Source organism: Calidris pugnax, unplaced genomic scaffold (genome assembly GCF_001431845.1).
Source record: "Calidris pugnax isolate Ruff unplaced genomic scaffold, ASM143184v1 scaffold118, whole genome shotgun sequence".
NCBI classification, from domain to species: Eukaryota; Metazoa; Chordata; class Aves; order Charadriiformes; family Scolopacidae; genus Calidris; species Calidris pugnax.
In genome coordinates this window covers 4,796,738-4,818,758 of record NW_015090855.1, presented here as the reverse complement: position 1 = coordinate 4,818,758, position 22,021 = coordinate 4,796,738, and the positions used below count along the sequence as shown (strand labels likewise).

Below are 22,021 nucleotides of genomic sequence, written 5' to 3'. Positions count from 1 at the left end.
TGGCGGTGGGTCCGTCGGGCCCCGGGGGGTGGCGGTGGGTCCATCGGGCCCCGGGAGCTGCCCCCGACCAGCCCCGGAGCTGCCTCGGACCGCGGCATCGTCCGTCCGTGTGTCGTCCCCCCCTCCGCCCCCCCAAGTCCCAGGGAGCACGGGAGGAAGGGGACTGCGCCGGCAGGAGCCCGCCAAAGAAAACCGCCTCAAAAGAGGGGTTTTTTCAGCCCACACCCCCCCCTCGGCTCTTTTCAGTTGCACAATCATCTCAACTGCAAGTGTTTAATCGGCGGCAGGTCCGGACACAGGGACAAAGAAGCCCCCGAGCAGTTTGCCAGCCCGGGGGGCCAAGGTGCCTTGGGAAGCCAAGGCAGGAGGAAGGGATGGTCTCCGACCAAGTCAAGGAGGAAGAAAAGCCAGGAGTTTAAACACCAAAAGCATCTTTCTTAAGCAGGCTCCTAAGCTTCCTGCTTCTCCAGAGGACACATGGACATCCTCCTCTGGGGGACAGGGATGCATCATTCCCATTCCCACCGGTGGGCAGCAACGGGGTTCCTCTCCACTGTCCCCCCCCCACCCTTTTGCATTTTTTTCCCTTTCAGGATGGGCAGCTCATAGAAGGAGGCTGTGAAATACCACTACTTTTGATCTGACCTGGGAAAGCTGGGATTTAAAGTTAAATATATAAATGCACTATATATTTAGTTACTGTAGTGCAGCCCCATATTCAACTCGTGTAACTGCAGGAAAAACAAAGCTGAAAAGCTAAACAGTGCCCCAAAATCCACCCTTAGAGAACACTCCAGTGGGGGAGTGCTTGCAGTACTCTTATTCCTCCCCCCCAGCAGGGTTTAAAGCCTGTCATGTGGGAGGGGTCCTAGAAAATATCTTTCATTTAGAGTTCCCATCACCCAGAAATTCATCAGCCAGAACCTCCAGAACTGCCCCTGTGCCTTAGATTTATCTTCCCTCTATGGGGTTATCATTTGGCAGGGAGAGATTTTTTGCCACATGATAAATGCAGAGCTAACATTTTAGCAAAAAAAAAAAAAGCCAGTGAAGTTCTAAATCACCATCTACTTTGGCTTCTATACAGGAGGTTCAGACATTTTTCTTTTACAGAGCCCACAGAGAAAAGCCAGTTATTTCAAGAGAAAGGAATGCGTTAATGTCTGCACTCCGTAGTTATTCATTAATATTTTTCTTGCACTGCTTCCATAGCTCTAAACACCCTATGCTTCATAAAAGAAAGAAGGGAAAAAAAAAATGAACACTCCAGTGGGGGAGTGCTTGCAGTACTCTTATTCCTCCCCCCCAGCAGGGTTTAAAGCCTGTCATGTGGGAGGGGTCCTAGAAAATATCTTTCATTTAGAGTTCCCATCACCCAGAAATTCATCAGCCAGAACCTCCAGAACTGCCCCTGTGCCTTAGATTTATCTTCCCTCTATGGGGTTATCATTTGGCAGGGAGAGATTTTTTGCCACATGATAAATGCAGAGCTAACATTTTAGAAAAAAAAAAAAAAGCCAGTGAAGTTCTAAATCACCATCTACTTTGGCTTCTATACAGGAGGTTCAGACATTTTTCTTTTACAGAGCCCACAGAGAAAAGCCAGTTATTTCAAGAGAAAGGAATGCGTTAATGTCTGCACTCCGTAGTTATTCATTAATATTTTTCTTGCACTGCTTCCATAGCTCTAAACACCCTATGCTTCATAAAAGAAAGAAGGAAAAAAAAAATATATATACCAAGGAAAGCCATTAAGCTTTTCATTCCTAAAGCACCAGACTTCAAGACTAGGACATGATTCCACTGATTGCTGTGGAAGAAAGATGGAGCTGGGCCAGCAGCACCCAACATCACAGCAACACCACCGGCCTCCTGGAAAAGGGCCGGTCACGTGGGGAGCCTGTGTGTTCTTACCCAGTGATGTGTGTTTGTGCAGCCACGAGCTGTCCCTGCCCCAGCCCAGAATACACCTTTGGGGTGGGAACAGAGCCAGAGGCCGGGGCCTCTCCACCACTGAGTCATGCCCCTTCTGTCTGCACGACTTCCACCGCAAACTGCCCATCAGCTGCTGCCCGGGCCGCCCGAGCTAATGACATCCCAGTTGGCATTCAGTCACCCTCCCTTCACAGAGCTTCATTCTGCTCCGAACGATGGCAAAGATTCAAACCATCCAAACAGACTCCGGCTCCTCTGCATGGAAGGCGAGGCTCAGGGTTCTCAAAAGTGACCAGAAGTATCCCAGTTCTCCATGCTTACGCTGGTCAGGGGGAGAAAATCATCACATACCTTTTTCCTCTGCGAACACAAGCCCCACATCTCTGACAGGAGGAATCCCAGGTCCTCTTCTTTCCTAGAGGCGGGAAGAGAAGTTCTCTCACAGGCAGAAGAGAACAAGAAAGAAATCAGGGCTGAACCCACCGTTGGTGATCGCTGCAAACCCCAGGCGCTGCTGGTGGGGCCGTTTTGCCATGCCCTGGAAAGCAGGACGGGAAATGAAATCTCCTGTCTCATGGTACAGCTATTATAAGCACAGGGTCTAATGAGCTGTTACCACAAACACAGCGGGAAAGAGAAGAGAAAGTGCGTGAGGGTAACTTTGTGTGACTTAATTATAAATTTATTTTTTTTTTTTCATTTTTCCTCTCATTCTTACGATAAGCCGTCATCCACCCCAAAACACCCGCAGATTACATCCCGCCATCGGATGAAAACTGCAGGAGCTTGGCAGAGCTAGTTTGCTGACACCTTCCTGTGGTTTTACTACAACGAGAAGAGTACCCGAGAAGAGTACGTGTCACATTTCCCTGGTCAAAGAAAGCTCCTGCAGAACGAGGAGTATCACAAAGTACGAAGCTGCCTTGGGGAACAGTGGATGCTGCTCAGCACAAAGCTGAGAACAGACTGCAAGCAAGAAGGGGAACACAGACCTGATACGTGCTATTGTAAGGCTGCACTTAGTTCTTTGTATTTATTAAGAAATAAAACTACACTGGTCAATCAATGAGGAGGCTTGGAGGAAAGTCAGCTTCAGCAGCAGTGTACAACCATCCACCTTCTTAACTAAAACTACACTGGTCAATCAATGAGGAGGCCTGGATAAGTCAGCTTCAGCAGCGGTGTACAACCATCCACCTTCTTAATGCATAGGATTTGTATTGCAAATCCAGAGCATCCTATTCTCATACTGATTGGGAAAATTAATTTTATGGTAATTCAACATAGTTAAGAGAACTCACTGGCTTTTTACTTGCATGTTAATATATTCCTTGAGGCTTATGCAAAACTGATACACAAAGGCTCCTTCAGGTGGACTTCAGCAGCATTACCCAAGATGTGAAATGGAGCAGCTTGCAGATCATCAAACCAAGCATCCTGGATTCCACTGGAAGTCTCGGAGAAGGCAGCACTGCAAGACCAGCCAGATACAGAACCACGGAGAAATGGTCCCTTGCTAAAGGAAGAAAAAAAAATTAAGGCAGAGGGAGTTGTACCTCTGGGAGCAGAAGAACAAAGAGATGAGGAAAGAGTAGCAAATTCATTGCAGGGAAAATCTAGCCCCATTTCTTGCCCTCTGCAAAGCCCCGAAGTCTCTTCTGTTCTTGTCCCTCCCTTGGCAGGGAGGGGTGGGATGAGTGTCAGTGAAGCTCCGTGGTGTTGTCCTTGTACACTTGTCTGAGCATTTCTCTTTCTTCTCCTGGTGTCTTTGGGAGAATTGTGCTGAGACATCACAGGTCTGATCTGAAAGCCATGGAAGAACCTCCCTCACGTCTTACGAAACAGATGGAGCTTTATTTTTAAAATGGAGCCTGGCTACTGTGGAGCTCTGACCTTTTTCAGTTGCTGCTGCTGCTGAGCCAAGACTTCACTGCCGTAGGGCAGTGCCCTTGGGTTTTGTCATGGATACCCACGTACTGGTTATTGCAACAACAGCAGATGAAACATCCCTCTTAGAAGCTCTGCAGTTCAATAAGTTAGCTGGAGAGCAAGGGCCTTACTGTGGGAACTGCTTGGTTTGTTAGTTTTGCTAATGCTCAGCCTGGATGCTGGCCACCAGCTGGGCTGCACACAGTAGCGTAGCTGGGAGATCTTGAGGGAAGCTGCATGCAGTGGCATTTGGTTTAGGTTATAGCAGGAAATTCTGCATCTGGGCCCTTTGTCTCAGATTTTCTGCTTTGATGCCCCCAACACACCATGACCATTGCTTAACTCAGAGCTGCTGCTGCTGCAACAAGAACTCAAAAAATAAAATTTCTCTTCCATGATCTTAGCAGGTGGTGTTTGTCACAGGTCACCTCCTGGGAGCTGCGCGTGTAAATGTCCCCGTCAACCAGACTGTCCCCAGTTTTGGCAGAGCGTGCTGGGGAGCTGGGGTGACAATGCACCCAGGGTGCACAGAGCCAGTTGCCAACCAGGGATTGTCACAGTCTGACAGCAGGGAGCTGGGCTGGCTCTCTGCGCGATGGAAATACTGCCCTTGGTGAGGATGGTGACTTGTTTTCTGGCATTGTTGGCATCTATACCAAATAGTTTTGTCATCGTCAGAATTGTAATGTCTTGGCCAGGAGCAATGGTGATCCTTGCCTTTCCTGTGACCTTGGGGATGATTGCTCTTTGGCCTGTTAGTGAATAAACTAATGAGAAGTGCTGTCATTTTCATATTGCAACTAAATTACGCAACAAATCCGTGAAATCCTTCACTAGCTGATTTCAGTTTTTTTTCTTTACTTTGTAGGAGAAGACAGGAAAGGGATGATATAGGTTAGAAACAGAAAGCAAACAACTCATGTCTGTTTCTGGACCAGAAGCTTCTATACAGGTTTTTCTAGCTCCATCAACAGTAAGTAATGGTGAAGAGGAACTGTAAGAAAGAGGTCTATTTTTCTGCTATTGACAGCATTAGGTGATGTCAAAAGAACATTAAATATTTAGGCCAAAATACTGCCCATTTTCTCAAGTTTACCTTTGGTGATGCCATGGAGGAAGACTCTTTTCAGGAACAGGCTCAGGTATCCCCAAATCTGAAGGGCAGGGCAGGGCGTGGGGAGGAGGAGGAGAAAGATAAAGAGGAAAAAACACTAATCATCATCTGCTAAACACAACCTCCAATAAAGGTATCAGTCTTTTTCTGAATTTCTGCACGGAAATTATGGCTCTTGTTAATGGAAATATCGTTCCAGCTCTCTCAGGCTGAGATTTAATTATTGAACAAAAGGGGTTTCCTCCCTGAAAAAGTTTTTCCGAAAAAACATTCCATCTGAGTCAAACTACAAAACTTACATCTCAAAATAGTTCAGGAAATGTTTTCACTATTTCAATCTCGTGTGTTGTACTTTGGGAAAATACTAATTCCAACTTCATACTTTTGTTAGCATTTTGAAAACCATAAACTACATTTTAAAATGAGCAAGAAATAATTTCATGTTCTTTAGAGGAAGACAGCAGAAAATTTCAGGCATTTTGAAACAACATTAATAATATATTTTTTTTCCAAATTTTTGTTGTTATGTTAAAACTAAGTCATATTTTCTGATTAAAAAAAGGAAAGAAAAGAAAATGCCACAGGGTCCTAACAATCTCTGCCTGAGCTGCCAGGGCCACATCCCATGACCTTTCCATGGGATTGTATGTAACGCTGGTAGCACAAACTGAGCAGGCACCATCCACCTGCTCCAGCAAGGGGAATGGTCAGGACACAGAAGAACACTGAACAAGATGGCTTAGCTCTGGGACATACAATGTAGTTGTACGGGCAAAAGAGACATTCCTTGCAGCTAAAGAAAATTGAATTCAATAGCACTGGGTCAGACCTCAGGTGGGCCCTTTCTATCCAGCTTCCCACAGGTGAGCGTACCCAGGTCCCACCCATCTGGATCACCCCCTTAAATCTGGTGGTGTCTTCTGTGGGCTGTTGTATTTTAGACCTTATTAATACAGACTCTTCTGTCTTGACACATCCAATGATATGATCCACCTCGTCTGGTATCACCCTTCCAATTTCAAATTCAATAGCATTGGGTCAGACCTCAGGTGGGCCCTTTCTACCCAGCTTCCCACAGGTGAGCGTACCCAAGTCTCACCCATCTGGATCACCACCTTAAATCTGGTGGTGTCTTCTGTGGGCTGTTGTATTTTAGACCTTATTAATACAGACTCTTCTGTCTTGACACATCCAATGATATGATCCCCCTCGTCTGGTATCACCCTTCCAATTTCAGATACTTTTAGAATGTACTTAATGCCCGTGATGAACCTGGCCAAGTGCAGAATACCATGCACACATCAAAAAAAAAAAGATGATCCACACGGTGTATAATTAACCTTCTTTAAAGGTTTAGTTAGAAACTCTTAGAGCCTTCAAGTTACCATGTCTACTCTATTCAAACACAAGGCAGCGGTGGCTCTGAACAGGGTATGAACACAACCAAACAGTCAAGACATGAGAACAACTTATCACCACAGCCATCACTGATGAGGAAAAGCCTTCAGTAGCTCAACAGGCGACTGCCAGCAACATGATGTCCCCAGCACTGCAGCAGGACAATGACATCAGCTGGAGATGACAGCTGAAACGAAGGCAGGCTGTTTCCTGCTCGGTCACACGGAGCAGTTACGACATCATGCTTTCGGTTAGGGGCTAAGCACATAGAAGAGCATAAGGCAATAAAAAGGGTATGTATCATGTGCATTCTCAGAAAGACAGAAAAAAGTTGATAGGTCAGTTTTCTGCGTTTTTGAAGTAAAATCAAGCTTGAGAATGAAGCCTATGGATTGGCACTAAATCAGGAAATCCATTCTGATTCTTGAAGCACAATTTTCCTTTTGCCAGCCTAAGGGTACCAAGGCCAGTCCTTCTTCAAAGGACATTTTCATCAGCCTACAAGAAGAAAAAAAACAACTCTTCTGTTTCCTAACCAGAAGGACAGCTTTGACAGCACTGTCCGTGAAGATAAGGAGGCTTAGCAAGAGCATGACAGTAGCAAGTAAGTTCTCAGATGACTCTGTCATAGGAAAACTACTATTGGGGAACTTTTCGCTGGGCCAAGACGTGTTCAGAATAGTCATCTTCTTCAGTCATCTTCTATTTCCTCACCGCTGCCAGCAGGACCACGAAAGAAAGGTAGTCAGAGGATGAACTGGATGACCTAAGCTGTTGTGAACGACACAGGTCAGCATTACAGACCGAGCCGAACCGCATCACACAGCTTGTGGTTGAACAAAAGCTCGACAGGAGAAGGGTTCAATGGAAAAGGTTTTGCTAAGCTGTTCTCTTTTCATAGACGCTTCCCATCTTTCTGTGGTTTTGTGAAAAGCCATTTCAGTCCAGTGAACGTGTTTCTGAAATACTACATACCTGTGTTTGGAGACTGGCAACGCTCAACAGATGTAAAGTTGTTCTTTACAAATATATAGGTTCTGTTCCATAAATTAAAGATTAATGCATAAAGAAGCAATTAGTCTGCAACCCTGCTGCTTTAGACCACGAATGAATTATTATGTAGAAAAAGGAGACCTCCAAGGAAAAGAGTCAGATGTCTGCAAAAAGCAATTACCTGTCAGTAAGTGATATCTGTCCTTTTGAATCCATATAAATCCCACTCGGTGTTACAGCAGGAGCATGGCAGACAGCTGTCCTTCCAAAAGGGAGAAAAAAAGAAAAGAAAAAAGATTGTATTTTAACTCTGGTTTTAGTCATTTGAGACTAGTTTGAGCTGCTGCATTATTTCTGCGCTTTACCAAGTACAATAATCATGGTCTACACAGAACACATCTCCCTTTGCTGTAGATCAGCTGTCCTGCAGGGTAGCAGAGAAGGGTGATCAAACCAGCTGACAGTGGCTCAGAAAAGGACATTTGAACTTACACCTTTCTGGGGGATGGCACAACTGTGGCTAATTACCTTGGGAGGGTTTGAAGAAAATCTGTTGCTTGAGTTTCGCTACATAGTATTTGCCAGGAAGTGAACATTATAATTCTCTTTATCTGGTACAGCAAACCGGAGAATGCAGAACTACTCATGATTCACATTTAAGAAACTCTCCTGACAGAAAGCATCCAGTATCAAACTACAAAGGATGTGTTAATACACCACAAAGTAAAGGGAGGAGAGGCTTAACCGACGGGGTATTTAACAGGCAAGTGTCCAGCATTTTTCTGTTACTACAACAAACTCAGTTTTGGCTCTCAGTATATGCAGCTTCACATCTATGAAGCAGTTATTGCCTGCAGAAGACATACTGGGCAGTAAAGGGTAAATTTTCCCTATTCACAGGTAAGAGCATTACCTTAATCTTTTATCTAGGCCTGCTTTTCAGTGGCACTTGATACAGGAGCTATACCAAACACTTCCTTGAATACATAAAGCCAGGGATTGAGTTACACATGACTGAAGATCTATGCCGCTAGTAAGACAAAAGCTCCTACATTACCTGGCACATGCCTGCTAAATTATTGAAGTGTCTCTTCAAACTGAATATATTCACTGGATAATTAGTCAACAGAAGAAAACGGTCTCTCTTTACAAAGCTAATGTTGACAGGTATTGTATCTTTTATGCCCTGTAACAAAAAGTATTTGCAGAACCCACGCAACACAAACATTTGGAAGGGCTGTGTTGATGCCAGAGCGCTCCCGAGGCGCGCGGCCCCTCTGCCATCCCCCCTCCCTCTCCTCTTACCCTGCCCGAATCCCTTTTACCCCCTAACCCCACCTCAGAAACAGGTAAACGGTACAAATAAACGCAGGTTTGCTTTGAATTTGAAGAACTGAAATAGACGTCAGCCCGAATCCCTCCCTGCGTGCCACCTCCATGGCCGTGCCCAGTGGGATGCCCGGGGCAGAGCAGGCAGATGCTGCCACTTCCAGTTCCTAACGCCTGTAGGTGCCACCTCCCAGCCCCCTGCTCCAGCCAACACATCCCCATGAGCTTCCTTCCCGCTGCAGATTTTTGGGAACACAGGCTGCTCCGTGTGTACACAGAACATACCATGCCACAAGCAACCCTCACAGGCAGCTGATGATGTGCCATTTATCCCGACCTGGCGAGGGAGGAACAGGAGAGGTTTCCACTCTTCCAATGGCTGAGAGCAGCAGGATGGCCCCTGTACTGCCGGGATATAAACCTAAGCTTACCTGGAAATAAGAACAGACGTTTGAACAAGAGCTCTAGGATGAAATACACGGTTCTACCAACCCCACCTCGCAGCCAGAGGTGTGCCAAGACAACTTTCTGTCAATGCAGACAATACTGGGCTTTTTTTCTTTTAAGCTACGCTTGCCACTCAATATTAAGGGGACAGACAGGCTCTGGCAGGATGACGATGGCACTAAATTGTAGTTACAGTTAAAGCTTTATTTTCTTAAAAGGATATTATGATTTGTACAGCATAGAATTCCCAGGTAAAATGGCACAGGATTTCTACAAGAGGTTTCTACAATTCTAAAATGGCAGAGGATTTCTACAAGAGATTTCTACAATCTCTACGTAGCGTAATACAGAATTTATAATACAGCTGATAATTTCTAATCACCTGGCTGATTAGATCAGGTCAGATCTCAACACAGAGTGTGCCGTATGAACAGACCATCATAATCTATATAGTAATCGTATAAAAGAACACAAGGCACTCACTCAGTCCTCGGAGGAAGCAGATAAGGTGGCATCCCTGGCCATGGGGCTCACTGTCCAGCAGCAGTTCGGGTCCAAGCTCCCCACTTAGGGCTTGTTACTGATTTTATAGCCAGTGCTCTGGGTGCTGTTACGCTCCTCATTCTGCGCTGGGGACATCACTGCCACCTGGCTGGTGGGTGCCTGGGACCTTCAAGGCCAGCCAGGAATGGAGTAACCGGCCTGGCACCCAGGAATCTTGAGGCCAGCATGGAGGGGAGGAAGAAATCTGTTTGGTTCGTCTGCTTGGTTCACAGGACCTTCAGGGCCTGATAATGAGGGAAAGGGAACAAACACAGGAACAGATCTATGAGCTGCTTGGTCTCAGAGAAGGGCTGGTTCCCTTATAAAATGGCATTAGTCGTGCCAAGAGCATCACCAGGGGTGATCACATACACCAGGCGGTCACACACACCCCAGAGACCAGATAGCTACGTGGGGTAAATATGCAATTTAAAAACATACTCAAATCTTACAACTCAGGACTGTTTCTCCCTCTCTTTATCTTCTGCATTTCCAAGCTTTGAAAATGAAAATAAAAAAGATACTGCATTTCAAATATTTGGAAAAATGTGCCCTTGTTTTTAAGTAGCTTGTCACTGAGCTTGTTTTTCAGTGAAGTATTTTTATTAGCTTTTTTTTTTTTCTTTCTTCCTTCAAGAAATCCAGTTTAGAAAAAAAAATAGTTGCTTACCCATTTTAAACCTACAGTCTCCTACAACAGCAGTGTGAAAACTAGTCTAAGTAACTGAGATTTATCTCAAAGAGAAGGTAATTAAAACGCTAGTAGCCAATAGCTCATACACTTAACTCACTCAGCTCCACCCTCACCTAATTCTAGACTCCTGTCTGGTCCCCAAACTGCTACCAACACCTTTAACACTACCTTAGGTCCCCAAGGCTTGGAAAGCCATATGGATGCTCTGAGCAGCTGAGAGAGCATCTCATAGCTTGTGCTAAAAAGATCTTGGTTTATATTTCTGGATATCACATACACTCCTGTAAAACTGAAATTAAAAAGTATTTCCATCTTTTATGTATCTTCTTCCATTCTCTGCGTATTCTTGATATTAGGAATAACTGTATTTTGTCTCACAGCCCAGTGCAGCAGCTCTGCCAGCCCCACAGAGAGCTCCGCTGGAGCCAGGGGAGCAGCAGCCCAGGGACGCTCCTGCGCCAAGAAGCCATCAATGGCGCCATCTCCTGGCAGAACAGAGTTACAGCAACAGCTCTAAAGGACACATGTAGAACATTTTGTGCATTGCATTCTACACTGCAATTGCTCGTGTTGAAACTTTTATTAAGGAACTGGTTTTATTTTTAATTTGTTCCATTTTATTTTGTGTTGCAGCACCAGTGGTTCTCGCCTGGCTGCTGAACAACCCAGGGGAAATGCCATACGTACAGAATCTCCACCAAAAACTTGGGGAAGAAGGTAACTTACTCTTATGCCAGACTGGAAATGACACTTAGCCAGAGAACCTGGAGATGTAAAAACCTAACAGCATAAACCTTAACATTTCATTTTGCTCTGGTTCATCTCTAGAAACGATCAGCAACAGCAAAAAACCAAAGAAATAAGTAGCTTCTGTCATTTCAAAGGCCAGGTAGCGTGAACCTTTTGAGACTGGTTGGACACAACTCCTTACAGTGGGCAATTGCCCAAACTCCTCATCTGCAAACAGCACTTAATCACAGTTAAATTCAACCAGGCCTAAGCAATAGTTTTATTGAAACTTCCCACACAGACCTCACCCCACCTCTATCCCAAATCCATACTTCTCTGGATAATGACTCCAATTAAGCCGTTTTCCTGGCCTGGGAGCTAGGCTGGAGCACTCACCAATTCACCTATTGCATTTCATCTGACAGATGGCAGACTAAGACACTCCGACCACTCGCCATTGTGCAAACACGTCTGTATTTCGTTTCTGAAAGGCTGTAGCAGACAAACTTATTGTCAATTGCTTAGTCTTCCCCAAAAACACTTTAAGTACACTTCTGAAATGCACATGAAATCAACATGGAAGGCCATTGCCATGTGACACTAGCAGCAGGAAGGTTAAGACAGCTTATCTGAAAATGTTTAGAAAATGTCCCCATTTTGGGGGGCTTAACTGAATTGGTCTTTATGCCAAAGATTATCATTCCTAGGGTTAGCTTTGGGTACACACGTTATAATCTCACATTCGACTTCATTTAGTTTTTTGGGGCAGGTAACTATCATAGAATGGCAAGTTAATACACCTCCAGAATGTGTGCTAACACTTACTTGTGTGTGAATAAGCTCTCACTACACGTTTGATGCTTGAAGGGAGACAGCTGTGTGTACTTAACAAGAGAACCTTACAGTAATTCCAGGGAGGAGTAAACTGCCAATGCATTCTCTTAACTTGGGTAATGGAAAACAAATCAGTTCAAAGTTTGACTCCGTCCTCCCAATTGAATGTATCTAATGTGCACAGCCATGTAATGGAAAATATGCCCTTCTAAAATTAGTCTGAACAATTAATGTGATGACTAAATAATTCTGAAAGCTGACAGATAAAAAGAAATTGATTCCAACAGGGGAGTAAGAACTCAAGATATTAATACAGAACTGTACTGCCAAACAAGAGAGACTCACCAGCGCTGGCTTCATAATGAAATGATATTTTAGCCAAACTTTGCAGCCACTTAAAGTAGGTGCAACTCCAGTGGATGCAGTAGCAATGTACCTGCTGAACTATTTTTTCATCATACATTGTTAACTATTTAAACAAAGAAACAGATTTTTTTAAACAAGCAACAGATGATACATTCCATTCTTCCCTGTTTACACCAGTGGTAGTTCTGCACACAGGAGATTACAATTTTTATTTATTTAAATTTTTTTGCCATCAATGACACACTTAACCTTGAGCCTGCAATTGCTCGTGGCATTCCTTAGACTGGGAAGCCTGGAAAAATGTGTTAACAACCAAAGATTACAGCATTAACAGTCACAATCTTAAAAAAAAAAAATAAATCAACAAAACCAAACGAAATGTTTGAGCAAATGACTGGCTACTGATGCAATTGCTGGGAACTCCTTCCTATGTTAAAGAAAACAAAGAGTCCACGAATGTGAAATCTGAAACCCTGTAAAACAAGGTTTTTTTCCTTGCTACTTTTATCTTGAGAAATAAAACCCAGAATAGAGCATCTCTAAACAACAGCAGAGTATATTCCATGGACTTTCCTCAACTACACGACTGTACCAAACAAGAAATACACACCCAAGAAAACCTGATGACCACCATGAAGAGAAGAGTCAGAAGTTAAAGGAGCAGGAGGCTATAGAGAGTCTGAAGATAGTATGATTCATTTGTACTAAAGACAAATTGTCAGGTGTTTGGCTTTTGAGATAGCAAGGAACTTGATTCATTCTTACAAAACAAAAAGCCTTCCATTCTAGTCCCCTTAATTCTTTGATGGGAAACCACAGGGATTATTCCTACAGAAACAGCAACTGGAGAATGCATTACATTTCCAGCTCAAGCAGCTGGGGTAAAAGTACTTTACTTTCAGAAAATGTATCTGAATTACAGTGAAAGGACAAGAAGCTGCTTTTAGAAGTGAAGCACACCACCTTGCCCACGGTATTATAACAGAACTTTTGAATATAAAAAAGCATTTATTAAAAATTTTATTTGAAATGTAGCATGAATCCATAACCATAAGTGTTACAACATACAGTTTTACAGAGAATTTGTACAATAGGACAGGTATTTCTATACATGCGCCCCCTCATTTTTATTTAGTCATTATCAAACAACAGTTAAACAGGAATAATAAGCATTCACTTCTAAAAAGAAAACTTTGGCATGTATACAACTGGCTAATTAAGAGTAAACAGTGGTAGATTCAAGTCAGAAAGAGACCCAATTGTTTTGTTTCACAGCATTTTTGATCAGGATGAAACTCACCAGCACTATTTTCTAGTTATTACAAAAATGAGTAATATTTTTTTTCAGTTCAGAACCCCCTGTTAAGGGACAAAAACCATGTTAAAAGAGATGTAAACGAACCAACTTGGAACTCTAAAAGGTGTCAGTTTTATAGCAGTTTAGGCCACACAAGTATTTTGCACACACTGGTTTGGTCATGAATGAAACAAAACCGTTACTGGTTTGCTCCTATCACTGAACTATGTGTCGTTTGGCACAACTGGCAATTTCTCCTTCAAACTAGAATAAGCACAAGTATCATGGGCTCAGAAGTCATGTCCATTGCTGAAGCACAAGAAAAAACTCAAGTAGAATTTGCACTGAGCCCCTTTTGTCTCGAGTTTCTGTCACTGCTGTTGGCCACTTACAGACCTACCAAATTCATTGAAGAAATGAGGGAAAACAACTTGCAAGGCATTTATTCCTGGCCTTCAGAAGACAATATTCCCATTTCAAAAAGAACCCCTGAATAATAAGACTCCTTTGAGAAGAATTACTTGCAATTCTTCAAGTACTTACTTACAAAAAAATACAGTATTTATACAACTTCTCCAGAACAATTAAAATTGACATATTTTAATGTAGTACTAATAAAATTAATCCATAGATAAAAATGGTTGCAATTCGAAGCAGGAACATCTAACCCAGATTTAGATTTTGCTGCAATTTTATTATTGCTGTGGAACAGACAGTGGTTAAGTCATGTGAATACTAGCCTCAATTTCTTGGACACATCAGAATATCGAATTTGAAAAATGTTCTCCAGCAAGTTAGAACACATTTAATGTAATTTTTACAGTTCCTGCTAAATGTTAGCGATCCAAAGTTGACTGAACCGTGGTGCAACAGGGCACAAATGGCAGAAGAGCAGTGGAGTAGAGGCAGGAATGGCAGAGAACAGTAGAGTAACACAAGTCAGACTCATACTCACTACTTCTTATTCCTAGGCTTTAACTCTTCTGCTGCATTTCGCAGAAAAATGTAGTTTTTCTTTTGTGGATTATAAAATTCGTGACCCTAGAAAGAAAAATAATCTGCATTTACTCTCTTCAAAGAAGAAAATACCAGCATTACCTTAAAATGTAAGAATAAATATTCTATGGGTTTGTTTTATTAAGATTGAATCTTAAAGACTGTTGGACAACAATGGTGGATTAGAAACAGGCAATTATAACAAGTAATTGCAAGAACTGTGCATATCAAATAAAACTTAAGGGATGTTTATCCATTTTTAAGGTATAAAAAAAACTTTTCATAAAAAAAATAACCACATATGTCTGAGCTCTACTTTATAGATGCAACATAGGAGCTCAATGATTATTTTTTTAAATATCATTCTAGGCAGAGAAGCAGCTAGAACTTTAATGGGCACACAGTTTCGCTTTATATTTTCTATATTTTAAATTATGTCACATATTTTTCAAAGCAAAGCCCAAGTTCTACAGGCAACTGCAAAAACATCTCTGTTCCCCAGCTGCAGATGCAAATATACTATTTTGCACATTGCCATTATTTGCATACACATTACCAATTCAATACACAAGTATTCAAATCAGGGAGAGTAAACACTAATAAAGCTATTAAAGTCCAACACATAACTTGAAAATCACCAACTCTACTTGACAGGAGTGGGCCTAGAAAGGATATTTAGTACTTGGTACCCAATGGTGTTACTACTTACTACTGGTGACCTCAGTACCTATCCACCATTGCAGACTGCCCAAGCATTTAGCACAAAATTCATCTGCCCCAACATCTAACAAAGTTATCTTACTTCAGGCAGCACCCAGAACATTAGACACAAACCAATAAATGATAATTTTGCTCTCTTTGTGGCATGCATTCAAGCTCACCTGTGTGATACCTGCATTCATTTCAGTCAAAAACACATGGAATATTGTTATCAAATTTAAAAGCATTAGGTATAACAGGAAAACAATACTTTTAATGGAAATTGCCATACCACTAAAATCACATTTCAGGCTTGCTACTCCCTTCTTAAACTATTAAGAAGTATTGCTTCTCTGCACATTATGGTTTATTGTGATTCTCTTGCCTCTACAGGATTTATTGTTGAGTCAAGTTCGGAAGAGAAATACATAAATAAGTGCCACCAGCAAGCTGCACTGCATGGCACTGGGAAGTCAGTACGTGGCACTCAAGCACTGGTTTAAGTGTTTATAACCACAGTCACAGTGGGGTTCTTTTTGAAGAGAATCTGCAGAAGCAGAGATGTGCATCTCAAAGAGATCCGTGGGACCTCGTTAGGGTGCCACATTGCCCCGTGACACTCCCCAGAGCAGAATGTGTGTGAGGCAAGTGGAGTAACTTCTGAATCATGCCATTTACATTTTGCTCATGCACATTTGCAAAACAGCAGCGTTTAGCAATCTTACCCAACTGAAGCCAAAAAACAAAGAATGAACTACTTCAGTGTCAAGTTTCATCAGATGTCTAAAATGACCATTCTAAGTTTTCTTGCAGGGTTGTGAAATTAGAAAGACTCAGCTACCATTAATAAAGAGCAGGAAAAGCCTCATGTATAAATGGCAGTCTTAGTTATCAACTGCAAGTACAAATATGAGTATAAACCTTACCTTTGACCAATCGTAACTGGAAGCATATGCAAATATATTGCCATTATGGTTGAAACAACAAGCAGATATCGGCTGGTCAAGTTGTTCTGATGTTTTTAGCTTCGTTCGTGCATCTTTATCCCAAAAGCTGAATCTTCCATCAGACCCTACTGTTGCAAGAGTACCGTGGACAGGGTGAAACGCTATCCCATTTACCTGCAGAATCATAAAAAATACTACGTAAAACACCACACCTATGAATAGGAACACTCACATCAACACGTGCAGAACCCTCAGAGAATAAATACACAGGAAAGATATTTTTTTTTTCAACTAGATACAATTCCAATTTTTTTGTTAAATGTTTTCAGATATGTTCTTGGGAGGAAAATTTTTCAACTAGATACAATTCCAATTTTTTTTTTAAATGTTTTCAGATACGTTCTTGGGAGGGAAAAAAAAAACACTAAACACCAAACAAACAAAAAACACCAGGGCAACAAGGAAAGCATCACCTTTTTTGTAGTATCTAAAAATTCACTGCATAATCCCATTCCAGAAATAAAGCATTGTTTCAATATCAGCAAAATTTACAAGTGTCAACTCCACCAAGATGATTTAATGACTGACTGATCTGCTGCTTGCTTTAAGGAAAGTACAAAAATTTGTCTTTCCTTTTAACGTATAACTATGACTGGTCTTTAAACATATGTCTAAGATAACATTAAGCAGGGTGAAAGGTCAAGGAGAACAACATTAACAGTGTATATTGCCCTGTGTAAATGATCTAACGGTATGTACTGAATACTTACAGCATAGATATCCTGAGGTGCTGATGTATTTGTTCCATTGGAGCGATGGCATTTGAAAGTGAAATTATCTTTTGCACTGGGGGGGAAAAATAAAAATAAATATTTTTTACCTTCCTCACTGTAAACACCAATAATGAAAGAATGTTTTATTAAATGATACTTACGGATTTGGGGGGTTGATATAATGAATAGCTACTCTTCCTTCAATACTTCCAAGGGCAAATCCAGTGGGCTTGTTCACTTTGTCTTTAAAAATAGCAACACAGCGATGCTAAATTTGAGAAAGATACAGAGGATTTTAGACAGAGACTTGACAGTCAAGTTTTCTGAATGCTGTCTATTTTCCACGGGGACACAAAACATCACATACATCAATGCAAACTAAAGCAAAACCACAAAAAGGGTCAAAAGAGAGGTCAAATTCTATTGAGAATTTGGGCAACAGCGTTTACATTTCTAAATCCTTATGAAGATCAGGAATAGATCAATGGCAAACCAGGAAATGTGCTGTTTAAGGATAAAGTACTTTGGTTTTGAAATATTGCTTTTTTTTTTACAAAAAAATGGCAAGCCCAGAACTTCAACCACCTGTATAAATATGCTCATAATAAATATCATCATTTACCTGGTGTTTAAGAGGAGACTCTATTCTTCTAAATTCAGAAGGTTGGTTCTCTAACTGATAAACTATCAAACCCCTTTCTGCAGTGGCCACGGCAGCCATAGGATGAACCTGGATAAGGTTGTAAAACAGGTTGGAAAAGAGACACTGGTGTTAACAGCACGGCAGAGAATTATATTTATTATTTCAGAGAAATCCCTGAAGAAGTTAAAGGAACTAGACTGTTTTCTGGGGGGAAGAGAAAGAGGGAAAGGGGAAAAAGAGAAAGAACAAAGTTCATTTGTAGACATATCTTCAAAAGAAACAAATCAGTTCTTTCCTACCATTGAGAAATTAAACATACCAAAAATCTTCTAATTATTAGCTGACCCTTCCAATGTGAATCACAATAGCGATTAACACAAACTCATCCAAAAATAAAGGTAGGTCAGTCCCAGGGTTTTGTGACATTAAAAGGATACTAAGCATGCTTTGTATGATGCAAATACCTGTTTTCCAGAGCCCGATCAAGATCAGCTTATGTTTTACTGCTAAAAATCACAGAGATCAAACACTATTCTATGATTCTACACTAACAGCTGTTATTTAGTGCTAAACTACAGAAGCCTCAAAGACTGATGACTTATTCTTAACCCCAGACATCCAGCTGACACTGGTTTACTGTGTATCACAGCTTACCACATCTGCACAGTAACATCTTTCAGGGAGCTGCAACGTCATCATAGGTGTTGGTGAACGGGTATCCCAGAACTGATGGAAACAGAGAAAGAAACAAAATTACGCTTGGAGTTGAGGATACACCATATAAACTACTTAGCAAGGAGAATGCAACTGCTACCAAGTAGTTTCATTCTTGTCTATAGTCAGAATACTGCAACTCTCTGTGAAGTGGGGCTATTTCATTAATGTGTTTTTTGTATTAGCGTTTAATAAAATATTGTCATTTCACATAAGTATTTTCATACACGGATTGCCAGCATGCTTTGTGTCCATTTGTTCAGGTAAAAATCATACCTTCAAAGTTTTATCCCAGCTTCCTGTCATCACACAGCTGTAATTTGGTGCTTTAATCCAATGGATAGTCTTCACAGGAGCATCATGCTGAAGAAATAAAAGAGAAACACACATACATTTACTAAGATAACAGTCCACATTTCTTGTTTTTTCTTCTCATGTTTTTGTATGCATTTACAATTTTTATCCATTCAAGAAAACACAGCAGTTAGGATGAAGGTTGGTCATGACATTATTGTGTTGTTTAGTGCTGTAAAATCACCCACATAAGACAAAAATGGTTCCTAACACAAAGAACTACAATCAAGTCGCTATAGGACGATGATCACAGCAGAAATACCAACTACAAACAGCAGAATTCTCTATTTATTTATAAAGGATATTATCCATCATGCTAAAAATCAACACTTTTATATAATACACTATTTATTGCAAACTAATATAAACCCAGCTTCTTCTGACAAGAGCTACAGAAGAAAGGCCTATGTTAATTATATCAACAAGTTTTTAAGATCAAGGCTGAGAATCTGAATTTTATCACCTCAAATAAGATACAAGAAGCAATCATTAAAAGGACTAATTCACTTAAATTGTAACTGGTAACTCATTTTAGTTACCATAACTACATATTCTATGAACAGATATTCACTTCCAAATTGAGAATGTAAATTATAATGCCTGTTACTGCTGCAGCAGAAAGCTGATATTTGTGAGAATTAATTCAATGATTTCTTAAATTTTCCCCCCCTATAACACAGCCAGGTGACTTAGTGAGACCACAGAAACAATGGAAAGAGCTCTCTCAAGTAAAATAGAGGAACAGCTGCACAAGTTATTCAAAGCTTGGGGGCTCCTTACTTACTTGTGCAATCTGAATAGCTTGATTACTGTTGAGATCCCACATCTTGGCAGTTTTATCACAGGATGCAGTAAATACTTTACTCCCGTCCTAAAAAAATGAAAAAGGCCAAGAGATTAAATAGCTCTATCACACAGTATCTATTAGAAAACTGTCAAGTCTTATTCTCTTCTAGTAATATCATAACACTAATGTAACATATACAGAAACATAAAACATAAAAATGTAAATTTATTTACGACTATTATGTCATAAAAGAGAAGACTTGCTATTACCTAGCTTTAAATACATTTTTACTTTTAAAACTCACTTTCACCCTTCTTATGCTCATGTTAGTCTATGCTATTAGGATATGCTTAGCACATATTTACAGTAACGTAAGTCTATACAATAACCATGGGCTGCATCTACACATGGTACTCGTGTCTGTCTGCAAACCACATGCCAATTTATTTAAGGTTTTGGTCAAAACTGTATTTATTTTTAAACAGAAACATACATCACTCCAGCAGGCATCTAGTACAGGTCCTGTGTGCATCTGCTGAGCCTTTGGGATTGTCTGTCCATTATCTTGAACTTCCCAGCAGCGAACCTGTAACAGGGAAAGTGTACAAAGTTATAACGCATTAACACTAAGAACTCAAAAGACTTCTCTTCCTGAAGATCCCAGACTTATTTTATCCAACAAAAAGTACGAGGAGAAGGACTTGGGGGTGTTGGCTCAACAAGAGCTGGCACTGTGCACTCGCAGTCCAGAAGCTGCAGTTGCCCCATCCCTGGAGGGGTTCAAGGCCACATTGGAGGGGGCTTTGAGCAACCTGGTCTGGTGGGAGGTGTCCCTGCCCATGGCAGGGGGTTGGAACTGATGGTCTTTAAGGTCCCTTGCAACCCGAACCATTCTATGATTATAAACCACAAAGCTTTTTCTCAGAACTGGTGAAATCTTATTTTCTCTGATTAGTGTCCTTTTATCTGTACAGCCACAACTCAACCCACAACTTCAACCTCACCTCAAAAGTACCTTACTATCACATAACACCTCCCAGTGCTCTCCTGGAGAACCCTTACCCTGCCTGCTGCAGGCTACCAGCCAACAGACCAAACAGACCAGTTAAAAACGGCGCTCACGTTTGTCTTCCCCTCCCTGCTTGTGTCAGTTGGGATCTCACCCTTCAATCCAAACAAACTTTAATGAGGTGTAAGAACCTAATCTTTTTCAGACTACACTGTGAAACTGGGTAATTTACCACTGGGCTCATGGTTTTGTCACCGGGCAAAGCATAACTATGTTAGCCTAACTGTATAATAAAATGAAGCTAAAAACCAAGTCAGTAGGAAGAATAAAAATCAAAGCAGTAAAAATCTAAGAGGGAAAGCACTGAGTACATACTCTGAGCTGAACCTTAAAACACACAGGCAGAGGAATGACTAATCTGAAGACCACAACTGAATTTCTCAGTTGAAGCAGCTCAACTGTGTCACACTTTAGTGCTTTGGCACCAGACACAAATCTTGCAGTTCTGCAAAGAGGAAGATTTCCAGGTGCCCAGCACAAGTTTTTAGGACTACATATTGCCGTTTAGGCACGGATGCTCCCACTTAGTCACCTGCAGGCCTGCCTGGGGGTACTCACATCATTTGCCCATGATCCTGCGATGAGGAAATTGCCCGGCAATGTCGGTGGACTAAATGCTAAACAAGATATGCTGTCATCAGGTGGAGATGTTACTTCAATATCCTGTAAAGGGCAGGAGACAACACAAAATTAGCCACGTTTGAGAACTATGCGCTGAGATCCTGTAACTTTTACAGGGCCAGCCAGCAGGCACACATTAAAACACAGCACGGTGGTTCCCACTGGATTAACCCACGTACCTTCATCGGATTATGGTTGTCTGCAGTCGTGCTGCCAAACATGCTGGTACCTCCCGTACCAAACCCCGACGTGGATCCGAAGAGACTCATCTTTGCCCTGTGAAGGAGGAACAGACTTACTCAGACCCGCAATGCCCTCCAGCATCCCTGGGGTGCCTCACCACAGCCACTACACCAGCACACACACACCCCCTCACCCCGCCTGGGAGGGGCCCAGGGATATAAAAAACATACGGAATTTAAAAATTAAATCACACTTCTCGTTGCTGTTGGATCCCTGACACTCCCAATCGGCCTCCGCTGTCAGGGACTCCTCTCCGGTCGCCATCTGGCGAGCGCTAACCCCCCCCCCGCACCGGGCACAGCCCGCCCCGGCGGCGCTCCCCCTCCGGTACAGGCCCCAGCCTCACATCTCTGCCCGCAGCCCGCCCGGCGGGGCGGCGAGGACGCCCGGCAGACGAGAAGGCGTTATTTCGCGGGGTTCCCGCTTCCCTGCCGGCAGAACCGGCCGGCGCGAGGAGCGGCCGTTCGGGGGAGAGGCGGGGGTGGGAGCGGGGCCCAGGGCGCTCGCGGGCCGCGGCGCTGCCGCACTGCGCGGGGGGGAGTCCCGCCCGGGAGCGCGGAGGCGGTC

General features: G+C 42.3%; 1 protein-coding gene and 1 long non-coding RNA gene across 2 annotated transcripts; both read right to left on the bottom strand.

Moving 5' to 3' along the window:
• Nucleotides 1–1,545: 1,545 nt before the first annotated feature.
• Nucleotides 1,546–10,639, bottom strand: LOC106889105. The gene is made up of 6 exons (XR_001412254.1): nucleotides 9,629–10,639; nucleotides 8,984–9,129; nucleotides 7,551–7,626; nucleotides 4,961–5,018; nucleotides 3,327–3,451; nucleotides 1,546–2,350 (listed from the first exon to the last, which is right to left on the bottom strand). It is a non-coding gene; the product is annotated as an uncharacterized LOC106889105 (long non-coding RNA).
• Nucleotides 10,640–13,287: 2,648 nt separating this feature from the next.
• RAE1 (ribonucleic acid export 1) lies at nucleotides 13,288–21,494 on the bottom strand. Its single transcript, XM_014943843.1, has 11 exons — nucleotides 21,391–21,494; nucleotides 21,149–21,253; nucleotides 20,015–20,107; nucleotides 19,519–19,605; nucleotides 18,657–18,743; nucleotides 18,321–18,392; nucleotides 17,646–17,753; nucleotides 17,185–17,291; nucleotides 17,021–17,096; nucleotides 16,230–16,424; nucleotides 13,288–14,649 (listed from the first exon to the last, which is right to left on the bottom strand). The coding sequence occupies exons 1-11, from the start codon at nucleotides 21,478–21,480 to the stop codon at nucleotides 14,563–14,565; spliced, it is 1,107 nt and encodes a 368-aa protein (XP_014799329.1). The 5' UTR covers nucleotides 21,481–21,494; the 3' UTR covers nucleotides 13,288–14,562.
• Between the last annotated feature and the right edge of the window lie 527 nt (nucleotides 21,495–22,021).